Source organism: Nesoenas mayeri, assembly GCF_963082525.1.
Source record: "Nesoenas mayeri genome assembly, chromosome: 4".
Classification (NCBI taxonomy): Eukaryota; Metazoa; Chordata; class Aves; order Columbiformes; family Columbidae; genus Nesoenas; species Nesoenas mayeri.
In genome coordinates this window covers 64,488,148-64,511,159 of record NC_137540.1, presented here as the reverse complement: position 1 = coordinate 64,511,159, position 23,012 = coordinate 64,488,148, and the positions used below count along the sequence as shown (strand labels likewise).

General features: G+C 38.2%; 1 protein-coding gene across 1 annotated transcript in view; it reads right to left on the bottom strand.

The window, feature by feature from the left end:
• Positions 1-23,012, bottom strand: part of EVC (EvC ciliary complex subunit 1) — a gene marked incomplete at both ends in the record, with an annotated part of 49,330 nt that overhangs the window by 16,704 nt on the left and 9,614 nt on the right. Inside the window, 7 exons of the mRNA XM_080343156.1 lie at positions 4,008-4,220; positions 13,100-13,198; positions 15,476-15,624; positions 17,310-17,526; positions 18,275-18,433; positions 20,389-20,526; positions 22,174-22,272. Of these exons, the coding sequence (XP_080199282.1) occupies positions 4,008-4,220; positions 13,100-13,198; positions 15,476-15,624; positions 17,310-17,526; positions 18,275-18,433; positions 20,389-20,526; positions 22,174-22,272 (1,074 nt within the window). The remainder of the gene's footprint in view (positions 1-4,007; positions 4,221-13,099; positions 13,199-15,475; positions 15,625-17,309; positions 17,527-18,274; positions 18,434-20,388; positions 20,527-22,173; positions 22,273-23,012) is intronic.

The window sequence follows — 23,012 nt, the reverse complement described above, 5'->3', positions numbered from 1 at the left end:
CTCCAAGCTTTCCCGTTCTTGGGGTGGTCTTACTTTGCCCTGAGACAGCTCAGTATCGAGCAGAGAAAATGATGCTTCTGCACAGACTCAGCAGCTGGAAGAGAGGTTGGGCTCTCCGATTCCTAGATTTGACCAGTAACATCAGTGACAAATGCATAATAATAGGGGAGTAAAGCTCCAAGGAATGTCTGGCTCCTTGAAGAGTCATTCCAATCGCTATGAAAAAATGAGTATAAAATTAAGAGATAAGCAGATAACGGATTAACTGATAAAACTGATAAGCAGATACTGGTTCAGCTTTCTGGGTGTCAAGGAACAATGCAGAAATGGATGGAAATATCCTCACTCCTATTTTCTCTGTAAGCTTCTCAGTGTTTTGCTTCCTGGCAACAAGTCCATTACAAGATCTTCTGGAGGACTGCTAACATTAAGCATTGCTCTCTGGCAATAAAGTTGAGGAATACGCCTTTGGTAGGTAATGAAACCCATAAAACATTTTAAGTTAGACCTCAGATACAACGGCAAATTAGACCCAAATAAGCTCACTCTTTTTTCTGCAGCGCTCAGTTTGACATTTTTAGGACAGATTCTCAGGAAATAGAAGGAAAGCAATTTCTTCCTAACAGCCTGTAGATGGGGTGTGATGCACACTGAATGCCAAGCAAGTACTTGATCCTAGTGCAGCTGACAGCTCCTGTAACCACTGCCCAGGCAGGAGAGCTGGGCTACAGAAATCATGAGGTAGTGGCTATGTGGGAAAATGTTCAAAATTTATCTTCATTAGTCATTTATTCTCATTTGCCTCACTCACTTCCTCAAGTGTATACGACAAAAGTGAAATATGAAACTGTTTTTTTCTTTTCAATTGTAAAAGAGATTCTCTTCCCCCAAAGGACATAATATTCCAGACGTGTATAAATGCTAGGAAAGATGAAACTAAAAAAAAATAATGCAGTTTAAGTAAATGGGAAAAATGTCTTTTTTGAGCCACCTTGAAAAGCATATATAAATATCTTGGTAAAAAGCATTCTGGTGTTATATTTCCCAAGTCTGTAAAGCGGGTTGACTATGTAACTCTTAATACAGTACATTTATCAAGAGACAAATGAAAGACATCTTCTGCTGGAAAATGTATGACAAATTAAAAGGCCTGTTAATATGAATGTTGATTTATGGATTTTCTGTCACATTCAGCACCATAACGTCTATGGAAACTCCTAAATGACATGATCACCTGCTACAAGTGCCTGATCTCTCTTCTTTTTTTAAGGTGGAAACCAAGTACTCCTTTTTGTAGGATGCAAGTGTCAGCTTATTGCTTAAATGTGCATGCTGCTGCATTTATGCCAGGAAAGGGCCAAGAGACGCACTTTGCATTTGAATGTAATTTAATGAGTTGTGTGATATTTTCCAGACTCATTTATAAGTAAAATCTGTGAGCCTAGCTTTGGTAGAATAGCTGTCTCCCTGCACATGCTCTTTTTTCCAGTTTAGTTCAAACCACTTCCAAAAAGCCACATGTATTAAGTTAAAAAAGCTACTATTACCTAAGCTCAAGCAAAGAACATTGTATTGAAGGATCACACATTTTCCCACTAGAAAAAATCCTTGTCTCTTCTAGGAATTTATCCCAGAATCACTCCTCCTTAGGACTGCTCTGTCTGCCACTTGGGAAATTTTTTTGTTGAATAAAGCCCAACTGTAGTGCTGGTGACCCAGAGACCAATGTGAGAACTCTGCTATTGCTAAGTGAATTCCTCTATAGCTCAGTAATTACTGTTAATGATCTCAGCAAACCCTTTACTGTTGTTGGTTTGTGGGTTTTTTGTTGTTGTTTGTGTGGTGGGTTTTTTTTGTTTGTTCTGTTTTTTTCAGCTAGGAAGCCATCTGCTTTGTATTATGAATGCTACGGTACACTGAAAGTGATGGCAAGTCAAGTCTCTATTTTAAATAACCTATGCTTGGGCATAACTGGAACATCTGAATTCACATACAATGACTCCATCACACAGTTCTGCCCAAAGAGCTATTACCTAGCAACTGGGTGAACTAATCCTTTTAATCCCTTGAGGAAAAATCCCAGGGTGTGGTTTCTCTACTCAATACAAAGATAGTAACAGAGAAATGCATAAACAGCATGTTTTGAACAAAACTTTAGATCTGAGATCTCCCGCTCTGTGAAGAGTCTCCTAGCTGTTAAACAATATTCTCTCTGGCCCTCAACAATTGCTGAGGTTCAATGGGACACTGGAAGGACCAAATCAGAGGTGCCCTAACACGCACTCTGATTTTTGAGATTAATCATGACTTGCACACCAGAACCTCCTCCTTCTTGGACTGTGAATTTCAGTGACAGCAGATACCACCACGGTGCTTTGGGCTCCATGCACCTACTTGTACTACACCTACTAGTCCAAGCTGCTTGGAACATTCACATACAAGGGCAGGCAATTTGTGAACTCTTAGTGAATATGAAAACGAACAGCAACCTAGAGGTTTAAGCTTGCCAAGTCAGGAATTTACTCTCATCCTTGATAAAAAGGGGCAAAATAAATAAAAAAAAAGAGTGGAGGTCAGACATTGTTTCATTAACCACTGAATGTATAGGTATGCCAAATTCAAACACCAAATGCCAGCCAGCAGTTCTAGAAAACACAAATGACCATGCTTAACCTAAGGCATGTGAGCAGACTCACTGATAACAGTGGTCAGTCAGGGAGGTCCATGCTGTATAACTCCAGATTAAGGAAAATAGAGAAGAAAAAAAGAAAATGGCTAAGACTTTCCAATGAAAATTTTTACTTTTATATTCCCAAGGGTGTTCTAAAACCACTGGTCAGCAAACCACTCCACCAGATTCAGTAGGAAGTCCACAGTTTCCTGAATCATGGGGTTTTATGGAAGAACCCTAAATAAGAGTGGGTGGGAAAGTGAAACACCTTATAGCAGTCTGTAATAATTAGGGACTCAATCAGTACCTTATTAATCATGTGCTGGATTGTCCAGGCACTTTGGACAATGAGGCCGGGAAAAAACATGTGCTAAAGAACTCTGCCAACTTTTTATTTAGGAAGCTCTAATTAGGGATGTCAAAGTCATTCTCACTGGGGGGCCCATCAGCCTCGAGGGTGCCTTCAAATGGCCAAATGTAATTTTAGGACTGCAGGAGTAGTTACATTTATACAGTCCTAAAACTACATTTGGCCCTTTGAAGGCAATTGCGAGGCTGATGTGGCCCACAGAGAAAATGAGTTTGACACCCCAGCTCCGTATGTTGCAGCACACACTTGACATTTGTGAAGGGGCATACCTGCGTATGTGGAAGGTCTTCCTTTCACCTGTATGTCTCATGTTAACAGAGACATACTTCTGCATGAATAAACTGAAGGTATATTTGAGTTCCAGTCTAACTTTGAAGATACCTGCCTCCACATTTACTGTTGTTGCTTTACTCCTCTGGTGCTAATGCCTCCTATGCTGGGCATAAACAGAGCAAGAAAGCTGGATGTGTGTTTCTTTACCTTCTCAGAGTAAAGAATAATTTTTATATAAAGAGTGTCCCATATGTCTCCAATTATTATAGTATTAATACATTAAAATGATTAAGAAATACTTATTGTTGTAAGGCCTCCTCTCCTGTAAAGTGGATTCATATGTACCCTCTCCAAACAGTCCACATGAAGGTTTTTTTTTGAACTGCTTCTGTAGATGCTCAAGAGTTAAGAATATCAGATAGCAGCCCTGCCAGAAAATGTTTATGTGCTGACAAAGCTGTCAAACACTGTGGACAGATGTTCAGTAATTACTGGCTGACTCTTCTAGGCAAGTCTACATGCACAGCATTCTATACTGCAGGTCAAACTGCCCATCTCGAGTCTGAATTTGTGTCTGCACTTGGGCTGTGTATTTATACACAAAATACTCCTCATAGATAAATATTTTAATAATTTTTTTTCCATATCCCTGCTTTTAGACCCTGGGGTCCCAGGACATAATATGGGTCTTACCTTTTTTTCTTGCAATAGCTGTTCCTGGTAAAGCTTCCAGCGCCTCTTGTGGTGGGTCTCCCATTTCTCCAGCTGAGGGACCAAATTCTCCTGCCATTCCTCTTTCAGAAGCTCACATTCTCTTATAGAAAGACCAGTCACAACAGGCAGGGTCTGAAGAAAAAGCTTTGTCACAAGTTCCGCTAAAGCATGGGAAGCTTTAGTGTACAGCTCCTAACAGAGGGACAAAGAGAGACAGAGCCAGAGAGGTGAGAAAGTGAACCTTTGGAGCTGCTTCATCACATGTCTCCATGATGCCAGTGAAGGAACCATGTCCCACTGAAGACACTGGGCCACTGACTGACCCTTAGAGCTAAAATCCAATGCCACTAGAACTTGAGTTTAAAAGATCAGGCTTTATAGATGCAACAACTTAATTTTTTTGGTTCAAGGCACACAAGGGTATTTAAAATGCAACAGTGGCATGAGCAGGAGATCTTGAATCCTAACTGTTGCCCACATGCAACTACAGTACAAATAATATCTTGTTTTACTGGCTGTTGCAATGTAGTGTAAAAACACTTATTTTGGAGGTTGCTGTGGAAACAATGTGGTGTAGCACGACACCTCATAGGCACGTTTTCCAAGGTGCTGATACGAAATCAATGAAGGCAAGAAAGAAGGAAGAGTTAAAAGAAACAATACGGCATTTAGTTAGACAAAACTGACAGTAATCATGTTTAATAGTTGATTCTTCAAAATATGACACACTCTTCAATGCCTTCTGGAAAGACAGAACTATTCAAATTCCTTCTGATACAGAATGAGTTCAAGCCTAGGAAAACAAACACCTCCCGGTAGTTTCATTAAAACTAGTCCCATATGAGTGCATTTCAATTCCTGGGGCTGTTTCACTCTCAAGAAGAGTTGGGGTGATTTAGTCAGGTGGCATCCAAGCTAAGAAGTCTGTTCAAAACACATAATTTCACTGTCAAATACGAAGTGATGACAAGAGCTGTGTTTGCAAACCTGCTACAATTTGAGATGGTCCCTGAGGAGAAGGTGTGAGGGCAGGTAGCTTTCCCCAGCAGAAAAAACAAAGACACATGAGAGAGGTCACATGGACACTGCTGTATCTCAGTAGGGGTAAAAGATATTTTTGTGTGAGTTCCATGTGGTCTTACCAGTCCAAAAAGCTTTATTGCCTACTTGGTTTTGCTTTCATTGTAAATCACCGTTAGCCCTGTTGAAAACACTTATACTTCTTTCTTTTCGTTACAATATAGCTAATATTTTTAAAACTCTTTTCAGCATTCCTCTTGCAAAAATAAGCTAAGCCTTCTAGCTGTTGCCATTTTTTGAATATTGGTTTAATTACAATCATCTCTTAAGTGATCAAAATCTGGAACTTCTCAATAGAAACACTGATAATTATCTGAATGTCAAAACCATTTATCTGCAGCTCATAGACATGAAAAGTTCTGGTGGACTTGTCTTTTTCTGGGAGACACACTGGTATAATGTACTATTGTTCAGAATCCATTCCAACTGCTACATGTGGTATCATAAAAGAGAAAATAAGACAAAAAAACCCCAAACCAAAGCAAAAAACCCCCACAATACACAACACAATGAATGGACAGATTTCTTAAAAAACTTCATATTTCTCATTTGTTTTTAAAATATCCAAACTGTGCACTGAATACTAAATTACTATTTTCTTCCTGGGATCCCTCTAGGATGCTAATCACCAGATTAATGAACTGTTTCACAAACAATACATAGCTTATCTTAAGAGCTTCCTGCAGTAAATTCTTCTTAAGGATAAAATTGAGGCACAACACTATCAGAAGTGTTCACTACACCTTCCAGATAAGCTATCTTGATTTTTTTCCACTCTTAGCTGTTCAAAGCAGGTAGGATTTTCTGAATCCAATGCTCATTGGCTTTGTTTAATCTCAAAGTGTTTTGAATTCTTGTGAACTGGGCTACAGATTCCCTGAAATTGGGTAGTGGGTTTAAGTATGAGAATTAGTTAAAGACTCAACCATTAGATAGTTCATTTCTGGTAACGTTTCTCCCATTTCTAGCAATTGTCCATAATCTGAACACGACAGTATCATTGGGGTAATGTTTGCTACATCCTATGCTGATCTCCACTACTCCTTAATTATTAGTTACCAGTTCCTGTTACATTTATACCATCTTAATCACCTGTGTAGTTGTGGGCCTGGCTTAGCTTGCCAACACTTCCCCAAAATGGTTTGCTTGAATTCTCTCTTCTGATGCTTTTTATTTTAAAAATTCAAGCCTCCAAATGCTGGGATTTAATATAAACTCAAAGAACCCATGTTTCTAATCTCTGTGCCCCATACAACATTTAAAGAATGGTCACTCTATCTCTGTAAATCAGCTCTCTTCAGAGCTTTGCCAGCCTTTCAGGACAAGTTAATTCTCCTGCTTTAACTGGGTGTTCACGGATATAAGAATTTCTCTTGGGTCTGAAATAATTTATAAGCAGTCTAGAGAAGTCTGTGGCATTTCTACTACAATCTCAAAAGATCTCAGGCTGGGTTGTTAAACAGAGTTCCACCTATGGCAGCTAAATCACTTTGCAACACATTTTGCTGCAGAACTGATAGCATTTTTCTGGCACACAGACAGTTCTGTATTATTATTTACTAGGAAATCTTTTGCACAGAACATAAAGAAGGTATTTTGCTACTTGCCTTCATACCATTTTGTTTAAAGACCAAGTGAATAGAGTTCTGCTTGCACTCCCTGCAGCTTTAAATTATATTGTGCACTTCGGCACTACCAGAGTGGGTACATAGTTACCCAGGAAAAATGTGACTAGGTCCCATTCCTACAAAATTAGTTACCTGCATCACCTCATTAATGTGATGGGTCAAGTTATTTTTAGATCAAGGGTGCCTGACTATTTGTTTGCAAAATATTTCATGGTCCTCTGCCGAAAGTGGTGTAGGAAAGTGCGATTAGAATTCCAGGAGCAGTTTTTCAAATCAACAGTCCCTTTAAAAATAAAAATCCTGGGTGAATACATGGAAGGGAAGCAGGACTAACCAGTATGTTCTTTACAACTCACATAAGTTGCAAACTGGCACGCAAAGCAACAGGAAGCCTGGAAGTCCCTGGGATGGTGGTTTTTGACAGGGCTGAACACTTTCCTTTAAAGTTCTGGTAGAATTTCTCCTCTGTGTAGCACATCAATCCTGCCCTTACTGGTCTCATCAGTGGTCCAGGATCACAAAACAAACCACTGTTGGTGATGAATATTGAAATACTACCCTCTCATCAGTGTTCAGGGAACCACTGGCCGCTGGTTTCTTCAATCTGAAGACATAATCATACGGACATCAAACTCCAGCCCCTAACACAACAGCCTGCTCTACCCAGAGGACACACATCAGGTACAACATGATGGCTACACTGTCTAATGCGGCACTTGAAAAAAATGCAGTCAAATGGCCTTGTAAAATCTGGCAGGGGAAATGGTAACTCCACGTTTAGGAAATATTGCACGTGTGACTGGATTCTACCAAAGCAACTCAAGCTAACAAAATAGTTCAAAACTATTTGTATTCTAAGGAATGCACTTGATCTGAAACAGTAATAAAGTCTGTGAATAAGGACATTGCACTTGCTATTATAAAGCTTTTTTTTTTCCCACAGGAAAAAAAGAAAACCATTCAAAAAATCCTGCTGCTTCCAAGATCTTATTTTTGGACTAAAGCTCCTACAAAACAGTCCTTACAAGCTTCCTGATAAACCATCTCTTGTTTTTAAGACTTTTACTTAATGAAATTTATTCAAATTGATTCCGTTAATAGAATAGCTGATTGTGATGTTGAATGAACCTGTTTGTAGTACCTGGCAGTCAATCTCAAAGCTTTTTAAAAAATCTCCAGAGAAATTCATCAAGCATAAAGAAATACCATGAGGTATATGCAGAAATAAAATGGGCTCAGATTAAAACAGAGTGCACCTGCATTTCAAACAAGGCAACAAACATATAATTTTGACAAAAAACAGGGGAAATACACAGTTTATCAGATTTCACCACAAAAACAAATAACAATATTAATGCTCACCCTCAAACCCAAATGATTAAAAGGTTTCTACATGCAGATGAAAATACAGTGAATAATGAAACTGTGAAGCGGGAAAATATATTTAGAAAAGCTGGTTGTACTGTATTTTAAATGCCAGCCACTGCCTAGTATATATTATCTCCAAGAGGCAACCATATAGCCATTTGTTAACTTATGATAGCTATTTGTTACCTTGTGATACAATAGCATTTCATTATAATAATTAAGATTTCTGGTCAAAGCTGTAGAACACTCTTGCGTGGATCTCCAGAAGCTCAATGGCTAGGGCACTTGTTTAGGAGGTTAGAGATTCATCTACCAATCCATACTGTATCTTATTAGCATGACCTAATAAAAAAAAAGTACTATTTCCATGCATTAAAAAAGAAGGTTCAGTGAAATTCTAGTTTTGCCCCTTCACTGGTCCTTGATTTATGGAGAAGGTTGTTTCAATCTTCTCTTTCTGTACCTCCTTTTTAGAAATGTAGCTTTGTAGACATGGTTATGTCCTTTACTAAATCTAACTATTAATAAATTGTGAATTCATATAGTGGTAAAATACATTTTCTTGTGCAATAAGGTAAGAAGCAAACTTCAGAATGAAGGCTATCCATATCATGTATCTTGTACCAGCTTTGACTGAAATGAGTAGATCAAATTTAATCAGTCCCCAAGCCCAGGACTAGATTGAGCTTGCATTGTAAGAGTTCACAAATTTAATGTATTAGATTATACTGTCTTTTAGCCTTTTGGGGCTAAGTCACAGGGCAAAATTTGCAAAAGTAAGCATTTGAGTTGGAGGTCTCTTGATATGGATTTCCACCTGAGACAAGCTGTGGATGACTCACCTTGAAAAGCAAGTATGTCTGGATACCTAAAAATGCAGTCCCCTCCATGAAAAGCATCCCTAATCATCTCTTATGTTAATGAAATCACATAAGGAAAGTAATTAAAGAGTAAGTCTCTAACAACCTGTACTATTTATTTTGACAAAGATAGTTTTTCCCCTTTTATTAACAAAGGAAAAAATAGAATACTTTGCTTCAACCTCACATTCATATTTATCCATTCACAAAATGTTTATTCCTTGCCTGTTGATAATATTAATTACTTAATAGCTTTTAGTCTAAATTTTTGTGCATTTCTATGTTCTGTCAAGTCAAATTAAATAACATTCTGGCGAGCTGCTATCAGCAAAGAGGAATTATAAATGACAGTAACTTGTGTGGGTTTTTTGGTTTTGATGTTATGGCTGACGAAAAATAATTATCTTACCATAGACTGTGTAATATTTAGCTGTTAATTGATTTCCTTTTGTGCAATCTGCATGTTTGTTTTCTTAGTAATGAACTGCTAACCACCAACTTCTTTTCACTTCTCCCCTCCCTACTGGAATAAGCAGGTAGTTCATAGGTAAAAAAGGAGAAAGAAAAGATTAAGGGTTGATTAACATCTGATATCTTACACTTGGGAAAGACTTGCAAGCAGCTAGCCATTCATCTTTTCAAGAGGTCATAAGAAACAGAACAGGATATATTGGGGACAAGGGGGTACTTTCTGTAAAAGAAAATTATGGTAAAATCCTTGCAATTGAAAAGCTACACAAGTCAAAACAGAACTGTTACTGCGACACAATATCCCTTGTGTATGGGCTAACTCTGCAGATTGTGTTTATGAAAATATGAGGCTGAGCCATTCAATTACCTCTCATGCAATTCCTCCTTCAGTTATGATATACTGTGATAATCAAAATCACTTGCCCCCATTCCTCAGCTTGCACCTCAAAAATTAGTTACGGACCCTGTGTCTATACAGAGATCATTCACCTACAGTGCACTATTTTAATCCACTGCTATGGCTGAAAAGTCCTACACTCTCCTCCAAATATAACTTGTTCATTCATTTCAGGCATCAACAGATTCCATTGACCTTGGTTAAATAATTTAAATCAATTTATTCATGTGTACACAAAACAAACCTACTCAATTATTCTATGCAAATACAGTCAGCTTCCAGATCATTGCATTTTTACATATTTATTCACCAATTTGGATAACTCTTCAATGTACTGTAGCACTGCAGGCTGCAGTAGCGCTAGAGGGTTATATATATCCCTCTTGGTGAACTCATAAACTGTTTAAAACAGGAAAAAGAGAAAAAATAAATAACGCATAGAAATTTGGGAATGGCTTAGAAGAACATTGTCAGAACAAGGTATGGATCTTCTCCCACAAGTGAGCTGCACTTACAGGTAAGGGACATCTTTTCTTCTGTCCCCAGGATATTAACTGCTTCCCCATTTGGTCAAATGGTGACCTTTCCCTTATATTTTAATATCACTTCTTGCATTGAAGTTATCTTTCTACTTATTCATGGAACGAAGTCTGTCAGGCTTGCTTCCCTGGTGTTTATACTAGGACAAACCCAGGTAACTGTTGAAATAAGTCATTCTAGCATACAACTGAAGGAGGAATGGAGGGCCTACACCTTTTATCACATAGAAGCCTTTATCACATATGAGACCTTGCAAGGTCTTTTTGCCTTGGTTAAAAAAAAACAAAGCAGGTGTAATGGCCTTCAAATAAACAAACTAAGGACCATAAGCTTAGAGCAACAGTTGGGAACTTGGGCTTCTGAACTTGGTCGACTGAATTTTCAGAGTGTAACCCTTGGGAACTATGTACTGCCTGTCTTCCTTGAGGGTTTATTCTGGTTTGTCATCTACAGTGCAAGTTTTGACACAGTACTTAAACAGGGGTGGATGGTTTAGGAAGATGATCTAGAATGGAGGCATCTGTATGCTCTACAACAGATGCTTTGAAAGCTGCTGGAAACTGCTCTTAGCCGAAGGTATGCCTGAGAACAGGACCTAACTCTAGCTAACTGGATATTATGCATCTCTCTAACAGTGGAGCTGTTAGAGTACATGAACTTATTGGATATTACTCCAGTCACTCATCTGAACCAACATTGCTGTTCTTTACTAGCATAGAAGAGCAGAGCTGTCTGGTGAATTTCTTTTCTTGCCTTCTAGCTATTTAGTAACACATGCTTGCAGTTATGGAAACATGGAGAATAAGTGAACAATAGAATCTTTAACTAAATCCTTAATGTTGCCATGGGTATCTTGCCTTCCCGGCTGGTAGCAGCAGCTCCTCCCTAGAGAAACTAAGTGGAGGGGCAAAGCCCTGATGCCCAGGGAAAGGCTGCTTCTTGTTCAAGCTGCACTTCCACTCTGAAAGTGTGGAGGGGCAGAGAAAAGTAAAGGCATTATGGTTGTGAAACAGAACTCCTTCCCTTAATGGCAAATCTACTTTTGCTTTTACACCCTAGGTAATGGACACCATGTGTAACTATTGCACTTACCTCAGCTGTAGAAATCAGAACAGCTCCAATTACCTACAGCGGGGCTATGCTCATTTGCATTTTCTCTTCCTTCTAGCTTATCCTAGAAGCAGTATGCTCTCCTAAAACAGTCTGTAGTATTTGTATTAAGGATTAAAGAGAAAAAGTGCAGTTGTTCATTATAACGGCACAATAAAAATGTTTTATTATTGGGAAAAAACCATTAGAAATTAAGATCTGTGGACTCTCATTCAACAGATGTCAGTTGGATCACAATACTTGCAGTTTTTCATGTCTGGCAGTGTTTGTTTGGGTCTAGGAATAAGAGAGCAGCTGCAATACGGAATATAATGGCTAAGAGCTGGGTGAACTGGCAGAGTTCAAGTTTGTGCAGCTCTCCTGGCAACTTGGCAATTCTAGAAACACTTAACTCACCCACACTGATTTTTCTTTAATGGAAAAGGAAATTTAGCTAGCACTGCTGAAAGAAATAGGATTTTGAGTCTGATCTTAGTGTCACTAAAGCAGAGTCACAAAGGAAAGTAAAATAAAGGAAAATTTCACAAATGAGGTGTAACTGTGCAGGGTAAAAAAAAAAATTTAAGTCTCCAGAGACTTCATGTGAATTGAGGAAGGTGGTGGAGTAGTTAAGAACTCTGGAGAATGGACTGTGTGTAGTAGTATCAGCAGACATGTTTTTTGTACAATTAATCTACTCTTGATTCACTGGCATACCCCTCCAAGCAAACTTTTCCTTTCTCTAAAGCAGTAGATCTTTTCAAATATCCTGTTGCTTGCACTATTACATAAAACCAAAACTATTTGTTCTAAATTCAGTAGCTTTATTTTTTTATCAACTGAATTGGAAAAAGTGCATTTGGACTAGTGCTAATTAAGATTGTGTGGGTATCTTCTCCTAATGTGATAGGGACAACAAGTTTCTTTAACACCTTGATCTGGTCTTAATTAATCATGACAATGATCCGGTTGATTTGAAAGTGATTAGTTCCAGCCTAATTATAGGTCACTGCTGGCTATAGTTTTGGGCTTCATCAGATAAATCATGTTATCTTATTTTTTCGGTTCAGACAGAAAATAATTAAAGATGACGCAAAGGCATGAAGCGTCTACATACTCTAAAATCAGTAACACAAAGAAACATAAAAGTATTACTCACACCAAAGATCTGAACTTATTTCAGGGAACTAAATAGCGTCAAAACAATTTCTCTGAGAGGAAAAGAGGTGAGAAGTTTATTTTTGGAGATGTAGTGAAGTTAACTAAGAATAGTATCACCCTACTGTGTGCAGAGGAGATAATTATGCTATATAAATGAAGCCTCTCTCCTGGTAGCAATGCCAGACGTTGTATGCTCTCAACATCATAGCAGCCTTGTCAGGCACCCAGGTAGCACATTTTGGCAGACCACGTAGCCATTTTCTGACTAATACGAGGTTAGGAAACATAATGTGTTAGGAAGATAATGGAAAAGGCGAGCTAATGTGGAAGACTGTCCTGTCTCCAGCCTCACTTCCCAGAGCTGCCATGATCTCTCCTGCAATTCCCCAATCCTCCCTGAGGCCTGACATTGTGTAGTGGGATTAGAGGGTCTTCAGAATTATTTTAGTAAATGACACATATCACTAGAGGTGGCACCTTATAGAGATCAGCAACAGTCTCTGTGCTCTTGTAGTCCTCCTCCTCCTCCAGTTCCCACTGTGCTTGCCAATGCTTCTCTAACAGTCCATGATAAGCCTAAAAGAAACAAAATAGGTATATTTAAACAGTTGAGAAGGTTTTGATAGCTTCTTGTGATCCTTCCCTTCCCTGAACCCCTTCCCATGTACCATCACAATGGTGTTTATCTGGAACCATGACTGAGAGGGAGATGAAACTTGCCTTACCTCCTATATTTCAGCATATATCCAGTCTTGAGTATGAAATTCCATAGCCTTAGCAATTTGAGGTTAAATAGTATGTACCTAATACTGGACAACATGTGAAAAGATGTGATTTGCAACCTGCTTTCCTGTGTACGAATATCACTTCATCATAGCCAGTACTATGAGGTGCAGAACAGCCAGATACCTTAGTTACAGCTGTATCGCACTGTACAAGGCTTTTGCACTGGAGTTGGTCACCATGTCCCATGGTACTGTCAGATGGCACTCAGCTTAAGAAGCTGATCTATGACTTGGCCCTGATTTGGTCCTTAGCCACAGGTTTTAGAAAGATGCAATTTTTTTCGTCAAGCCAGAACTGTGCTATGTTGGCAGGTTAATGTGCTGTAATGGAAGACTGAATTTCACAAAAAACATCTCATTCTATAGACTAATAAGTGGTCATATGCATAAATATGTCATGTTTTGATTTAAACTGCCAAGTGCCCTCCTACATTCCTGTGGTAAATATGGCTTTCTTCATAAGGTATGTCCTATCGCAACAGGCCCTGCTTAAAAGTCTGTCCTCACTTTTCCTATAGGCCCCTTTTAAGAACTCAAAGGTCACATTAAGGTCTTCCCGGAGCCTTCTCTTCTCCAACCTGAACAACACAAACTCTCTCAGCCTGTTCTCACAGCAGAGCTGTTCCAGCCCTCTGATCATTTTTGTGGCCTTTTCTGGGCCCTCTCCAACAGGTCCATATCTTTCCCGTACCGAGGGCTCCAGAGCTGGATGCAGCACTGCAGGTGGGGTCTCACCAGAGCAGAATACAGGGGCAGAATCACCTCCCTTGACCTGCTGGCCACACTGATTTCGATGAAGCTCTAGATATGGTTGGCGTTTTGGGCTGCAAGTGCACACGGTCAGCTCATGTCCAGATTGTTAGTCTACAGGTTAACTAAGCATATTTGTTAGCTTAGTACAGAAAAGAGCGTCTCTTGCTCAAAGCTGTGTGGCTCTAACTTTGCAGGGGAGAGGTCTTAATACAAAATTTCTAAGCTTTGTTTAATGAGGCTGGGATGTATCCAAGAGTTTTAAAATGCTGCGTATAAGGAAAACACATTCACGAGTGCTCAATGGCTACAAAAATGTGTGACAGAATTATTTGCCTCAAATTACGAAAAGCCAAAGAAGTAAAATGTGCTAATGTGCTCTACTGTTTTGAAGTGCATGAAACCCTTTTTTTTTTTTTTTGAACTGAAGTGTTGCCTGACAGGTGTTGCATACAGGAACAATAACTGCATTATCCAATTCATAAAATATAATTTAAAAACTTGGAGTTTGTACCTGGAGTACAAAATTGCAGTGTTGAGATCAATAAGTTTTGACAGTTTGCTCCAACTGTAATCTGAATCTTCTCATACAGTAATTTGTCTGTTATTAGATTTCATCAAAAGTTTAGTGCTGCTGGATGTGACCACTTTTAACCTTAAATGATTTCTTTTCATGAAAATTGAGGATTTTTTTAATTTCTTAATAACTTGGGCATGTAGTTCTCAAAAATTATAGGAGTTTTGCAGCTCTCAGCATTTACAGTTAAGGCCTCTGATTTCTTATATACACTCTGAACAATAAAAATAGAGCTCTGTAGAAAATACGGCCAAGGAAACGTTACACTGGCCATTGTACACCATACTAAACTATCTATTGCAAACCTTCTCTAAGGTCTCCTAGCAGTGATCATAATGAGTTTTCCCTCTGCTTGTATGAAATTTGATAGTCTTTGAGCCTCAGTAACCTCACACATAGAAATGCAATTAGATCAGCACAGTCTGTTTTCTTCTGTAATGCAGGCCAGATACTTTCCTCCAGAGACCCCCTATATTGAACCAAACACATACTATCTGAGTAAAAGATGTTTTCTACAAAACATGCAACCTAGCATTAGCTTCCTTTGGCATTTTGTTTGGATATGATAAGACAAAAACTGGAGGAAAAGCCTCTAGGCAAATCTAGGCACCAGGGAATCTGACCCTAATCTACAGCTGTGCTACTGTACACGATTCTCAGGATGACCCCCAAATCCCTATGTGCAATATATTTGGCCCTAAAAACTAATGGAATAGTAAAAATAAGTTTTTACTTGGTCACCTTAAGAAAATAATGAACATTTTCAATATGAAAAGTTTTACTGAGAAGACTCCCTTGTTCGGCTTTCTGTCCATGTTTGAACTCTTCTCTCTTCTTTCTACGGCACTCCAGTAGTTTCAAGATCAGGTCTTTACTTTGCTGGATACATTCTGGAACATAAACCACTGATGATTAGATACCACAGCTCCGCAGGGAGAAAAGTAGCATCTGCTACTGTCACACAACATAAGCTCAGAAATCTGTTAGTGAGTGAAACAGGCAAGTAATTGTTGTGCAGGATTTCAAATTTGATTCTTACCCTGATGGTATTTTTAGACGTGAACTTTTGGGTTGTTCCATGGCACTTGAATGTATCAGGTTTTTGGGTCACTACTATCCTGCACGCCGTTCACTCACTTATGCAAAGGCAGTGAGTTAATTCAAGAAACAGATTCCCACCTGCAGCATGCCAAACCACCCCCTCCTGCTTTGGGAAGGTCCAGAAGAGGCTCATTACCTAATTGCAGATACGTAAACGCTGCCGCAAGGACAGGGGCAGTAACATATGGTGGGGTGAAAAGGTCTAGAGCAGTGCTAGTTCAGATAATGTTGAACTGGCATGCAGCCATACATGGCTTCCAAAGTGACACATCCAGGAACCTGCAGCAAAATTTGTCAAGGTCCGTCTGATTTTGTGCTAGTACTGTGAGATATTTGAGAATGAGTTCTTTCCCTTTCCATCCCCGCTACAGCTCCAAATCATTTATAAGTTAATGAGTCTATCTGGGCCTCACACTACAGAGTGGATTTGGTGCTTACAATTTTCTGCTATTAATTCATGTCTCATAGCCTGTCCACCTAAGAACAACTTTATTCTTTTATTTCACCCACCCTGCCCCAGATTTTCACTCCTGACACAGGCAGCTAAGGGGAATGCAAAAAATAAAGCCATCTGTGGCTGCTGTGCTGCCATCACATCAACTGCTTTAACTATGAGAAATTATTTTGTGGATAAATAAAGTAGCATGGTACTGTAGCACTGAGCCTGCTACTTATTCTCCATGCTAATTTATCAGGCTGATGATGCACTGACAAAATGCTTAAAAGTGCACTGAAAGTACAGAAAAGCCTGTAATAAAAATGTCATCTGAACAAATGTAGCAATAGTTATTTTTAAACATTACTGGATTCTTTATTACTTCCTTGTTTGTTTCCTAGGAGCACAGTCTTGCAGGCTTTGTGTTCTGCTTGTGAATTATAGGTACAGTTTAATTTATGTATTTAGGAGCTCAAGCAAGGTCAACATAGACTCTCATGTGAAAATGCTGCACTCCAGATTCAAGCACATTTCATTTCTGTCTAAAACCAGCAGGTTGATAATACCCTTCTGCATCGGCTGTACTAACTATAATCTAATATAGCTATATATGACTATAAACAGCTACTTCACACAAAATCAAGGCCTTGACAGAGGTATTTTTGCTTTGGAACAAGAGAAACTTGACAAAAATGTGGAAAACACACCGACAGATATACGTTTTTGCTTAACCAATGTTACCGGTTGAACCTATGTAAAGACTATGAACTAGGCATGCCAGTTTTAGAAGAAAAAGTCCATTAAACGATTTCATAGTAATAAGTAATAATGCCTGAAACAAGACCTAGAAGACTTGAAGCCAAAGTTCCTATTCTAAGCACCCACTCTTCATAGTAACAGTGTTCTTGACCAATTTGTCAATACCTTTTTAAAACAGAGGGGTATAAAACTGAAATAGTATTTTTTTTACTACTTACTACAATAATAAGAACTCACACCCATATTTGTTAAGTCATGACCTCTGGTCTAAGTACTCACCATTACTGAAATCTGCCAGCTGTTCCCAGAAGGCCTTGTGCAGATCAGTTAAAAGTTCTTCCTTTTGTCGGACTGAGAGATTATTCTTTACAGTTAAGTGGTCAAGAATATTTGATACAATATTTAATCTACACTTGCATTCTTCTGGTATATAGGACTTCAGTGAATCGATCATTTTTACCATAAGCTCCCAGTTGAATAAGCTTTCCTGAATGTCCTGAAACAAGAATTAAATAGTTCTGTTTAGAAAATAAGAATGGGTCCTTGATTGTGCTTGTCATTACATAGAATTACTCATTCCCAAACTATGCAGAAAACTGAGGAGACTTCTCAAGACCACATGAATAACAACCTTCATGTACTTAAATTCTTCTGAAAACCTTGACTTATAAATTCCAAGTAATTCTTTCAGTATGTCTTGTGCAAAGCAAATAAAGGATCTGTTAGATTTAACACAACGTAAAGCACAGTGCTGATGCATTTATAAACACATTTTTCCCTTTTATGACCTTATCACTAAGAGATGTTAAGGGTTTCCAGTTCCTGTTAATGTCACTGGACACACAGAATCAGCCTCAAATTTAATTTAGAATTTCTCAGCCAAAGTGGCATAAATTGAAAGAAAAAGAAATGTCCTAATACCCAGGGTAATGATTCTCCTTCATTAATAGATCTAGTGCTCTTGCTCCTGGCTTACTGGTTGCACTAATATAACTTTTTCCTAACATGACTGTCCAAATGGTATTTTGACAATTAGAACTCAAGTACAGAGAGGTCACCCCCCTGTGAGTCTTTATAAACTGCAACAGAATTTGAGCTCTTTGCAACAAAGCCAAAAAAGATGACTGGAGTAAGCAGTCTACATCATTCCTGAGGCAGGACTGACAGACTTTGTACACTTGTGTCATGCTTTGTGTTCACACTCACTAAATCTCTCTCAACTTTTATTTCTTTTCGTACTTTACCATTGCCCGCAAATCTTGAGATTCGCTTAATAAGCTTTCTACAGTAATCATCTTCTCGGTCAGATCCATCGCTATCTTTGTTGCTTTGGCACTCAAGCATTTTGATTGGTCCAAAACCACCTGCTGGGCTTTGTCAGTCTGCTTCCAGAAATCTTCCATCTGTGGAATACGAATCAAAAAACAATCCATGTTCCCTCATTAATCATCTAGTATTTCATTACAGCCAAAGGCATATGTGTCTACTGAGATACAAGCCACTGAGACTACAGACAGCTTTCAGTATTGGTTATACTTAGCATCTTGCAAAGTTGAAGAGCCTATTTATTGTATGATGATACACGTTTTGGTGGCACATAACCTCTAGGTCAGTCCTGACTTCTTGAAACGTAGTCATTTTGTACAGCTTGCTTAGAATTTGTTGTTAGTCCTCAGCACCTATAAAAGCCTATTATGTTGTTAGTATTAATGGGAAAACTAAAAAACAAAACAAAAAACCAAAACATGCCGCAGCCATTTTTTTTCTGGGCATTTTATTTATCTGTAGGAGCAGGCATTCCAGTCAAACAAGATTTTTGCTAAAAAAGGAAAACTGAAAATTGTCACTATTTTGCATCATCAAAGCCTTTTAAAGCCACATGCTACAAAAGCACTTTATTAACTGCACTGGAATTACGTACTTCATGAGTGCGCCCATTCTGATATGTTATCATGTGGGTAATCTATAGTTTAGGCTCCTATCCCAGAAATACTTATGACTCTGCACAACTGAGTATTCTGTGGTCTTCAATGGGATTACTAGTAAACACAAAGATAAGAAAATTTATCCATCACCAAGATTTGTATTAAATATCTGTGAGTTTTGACAAAAAAAAGTGCCTATACTATCTGTGAGTATGCCAAAAAAACCCTTTATTCTACTGAGGGAAGAGTGGATTAGTTCAAGGTGCTGACCAATACGAATCTGTGTACAGAGAAATAATTTTCAATATGGATGAAAGCATCTGCTGGCATAAGAGTGACAGACTGACTGAATGATGATGGCCACTGGTGAATAACTGCCTCATGTTGCTCAGTGAGGCTGCCAGAGAGTTTTTATTGACTAACACTGGAGAACTCTAAATAATCAATTTTTCAAAGAGCAAAGTTAAATTGCAAAAGAAACTTGACATGGAGGTACCATCATTTCCACAACTTCCACTATAAAGTGAAAGGCACAGAGAATCACAAGAAAACTGAGAAAATTCCTAGTGAAGCATGCTAAAAAAAGTTAACTCCTCTATGAGAAAGGCCCGAGACTGAGATGATGGGCTGTTTAGTTCAGAGCCAAAGTGCCACCATCAATCAGCACAGGCAGCTCACAGAGCCATCAGTCTGACTAGTCAGTCACTCATTTTCATCAGCAATGAATTTGCTCAAAACTCAAAAACAGGATTGAGAAGGACAAAATCTTCCAGATTACTCAGCTTACTGGAAAATAATGTGGAGAATATTCTTAATCTCTCAGTTCTCTAGCCTGCAAGCTATTTGGACACAGTGACACTGCTGCAAAGAGAAAAAAGAAACAACAAACTAACAGGCTTCCCTTTGAGAATCAAATACCTGCTATCAAACAACATTTTTTACATAAAAACATGTAAATATATTATAATGTGCAGAGATGCTATGGCAAAATGTTTTGCTAAAGAAAATGTGTACAGCATGCTAAAAGGTAATCATTTTCTTAGTAATTATTTCAGTTTAAAATGTTTTATGTTCTCTTATTATTTGCTTATTCAGTTATGGAGGACTGAAGAAAACAAGGTGCTAGGATAATATTCCTAGAAGTCAGACTATACCTTGGCTTGAAATAAATCTTACCATCTGACGAGTAATAGACATGTCTCAGCTCTAAACCCAGTGTGATAAAACAGTGTTTGTATAAAAACCTCATTGTCTCCCAAAGGGAGCTGGAAATACTTTGCTGGAGCAACATAAGAATGTTTTCAGGTCTCATGCACACCTAAAGCACTAACTGTGGACTAGCCAACACAGTAGTTTAAAAAAATAAAAAAGCATTCCCCATCGAAAGAATAACATTATAATAAAATCTTAGGAGAGAAAAATTAGAAAGTTACATTATCTATTATGTGCTCAGAATATTCTCTTTCTTTTCTTTCTAAATCTTCTAGAGTCTGGTACTCTGAATTGTGGGCTCCTGACATTTCAGTGTTCTGGAGTCTAGAGTCAAGTTGTTTCTGCAGTTCTTCAAAATCCTGGGGGGAAAAAGCAAGTGATTTGTTAAACAGAAAACCAGATATGATTTCTAAATTTGGGAGTGAATTTATATGTCAGTTGTGGCTCATGGCTAAGGAAGCTGAACAAAGAGTGCTCAGAAAGTTCTGTCTCTGGGTAATACCACTCCTGCAGCAAGTAAAGAAAACTGAAGGTGTATATATATGGCAACTCTGAACTACTACACTCAATACAAACACATTTCCACTAGTATGTGACTATGATCAAGACTCTTCATCTCCACTGAATTCAAGTTTCAGCAAACACTGCTCCATGAGCTTTCACACAAATAATCCCATGAACCTATCCACAAATTGTTATTTTAATGCACGTGCCCCATCTTAAATGGCAGCTATGAGTGTATACGCTGTGTATGAAAGCACAAAGAAGTGTTCAGATATAATAATCAGACAGTGTTTCCTGCAAAGTGCTAGTGCACATGGATGAACACACCTGCAACACTCATCAGGGACAGACTACAGGGTACGTGATTATATGGGGTTTTAAAGTTTTTCAGTCCTTTGAAACCAGGATGATTTTTTTCTGACAGCTAATGATACTGGCAAATACTAGTGTTCTGCCCTTAGTAGCTTGGTACTGAAATGGATGATGCTTCAGTTGCTGAAACATGTCTTAAGTAACAAGCATTTACTTTTAATATCACACAATTTTGAGTGCCAATGCATTAACTTGACAACCTGTGTCTTAAAGAAAAGTAACCAGATTTTGACAAGCTCCACAAACAACTTCATCAAAATCCCATGAATCTTTTTCACAACACAGAATTAAAAGAGGAAACTGCTGCCTGTGAGAGGAATGAAATACTGGACTACGCTGCCCAGAGTAATGGGGGAGTCTCCTTTAGTGCAGATATTCAAGATTTGGCTTGTCAGGGGACTGGACAGCCTTAGGTTATGCCTTGCTTCCTACAGAAGGTTGAACCAGATGATCTCCAGAGGTGGCTCTCAACCCAGACTTTTCTGACTCTAATCTGGAAAATAGGAAGTGGAACCAGTAGCTCTCCTATTTAGTTTAGCTTTGTAAAGCTATTTTTCATTCTAATAATCTTAAAAATAGTATTGTGACTTCACTTGAAATGCATATTGACTGTCATTGTATGTCATCTAGTTCAGAAATGGAAAATGGATTTTGATACAAGAATATGGAAAAAAAGGGATTACAGAGGAAAATAAGTATGCTTTCCCCTGATTGAAAAAAAAAAAAAAAGCCATCAGTTGCCTTCTGGTACTTTATTTCCTGCTATTTTATTATCAGTAATGATACACGGAACCACAGACCTGATAATTAGAATGTTTTAAATCTGATGGAATATGGCTCACAAGATTCTGCTTGCTCGAATGGATTAAACTAAAGAATACATTTATTCTTAACAGACTGAATAAATCAGTGTCCTGATCACCTCATACAACGAGAGGGAAATGTGGACAAGGTAATGGAGAGAATCAACTAACAGGGGAGCTTCTTCACATTTTTTCTGAAATAGATTACAGACGATGTGACTGTTTAAAAAGAGTAGGTGAGACAGCCTGCTGCAGCAGCTTGCAACAACTGGTTGGATTAACTCTTATTTTCTGTGTTTTGAAATATTAACCAACAAAACCACTTACATTTTCCTGTATTAAAAGGATTTTCTTCAACAAATCATCAGTAATCTTCTTTTTATGACAAAAGTCTGTGAGGTATATTTTGAGAACCTGAATAAACATCTATTCAAAAGGAAGGAAACAAAACCCATGGTAAGTGCTTGTTCAACATTGTAAGGGCATCTTTATGATAACATTTGTAGATTTAAATCTATCAGTGAGACTACAGTGAATCATAAGCACAATAACAAAAGCATCCTCAGAACTCTGTAGTTCTTCCATTATGAAAAATTCTTTAGCTTTGGCTTCACTAAGATCCTGGAAGATGGTGTTATGTTCTAACAAGGACAAGGACATAATGTCATATAGCCTTTCAGCCAGACTGACACATCTGAAACTGTCCTTTAATGGACAATATATAGACCACTTAAAAAATATAAAGCCAATTTTCTAAAGTTTAATGAACCCCTAAGCTGAAAGATACTAACATATTTGTTACTATGATTTCAACTGTAGTGGGTCAAACAAAGTACCAATTATTTTTGTATACAATAAAAAAGTAACTATCTCAAGTTTTAGCTACCTTCTCTTACAAAAAATACACTTATTTTCCAGTTGTCGTTTGGTTGTTTTTTTAAAGACTGAAATACTAGTGTCTTCAAAAAGAAGTTTTTAAACACTGGGATAATTTTTACTACACCTCTTCTCCTCTTGCCTCAATTAGAGTGTCAGTGTAAAGACAATTCATTTCATTACTAAATGCTGCAGCATTTTCCAACATAAAGATAAAAATATATGAAATTTAACAGCCACCTGCCTGTTACTCATGTACTTTGAAAACAGATGATGCAGAAGTTGCCCAC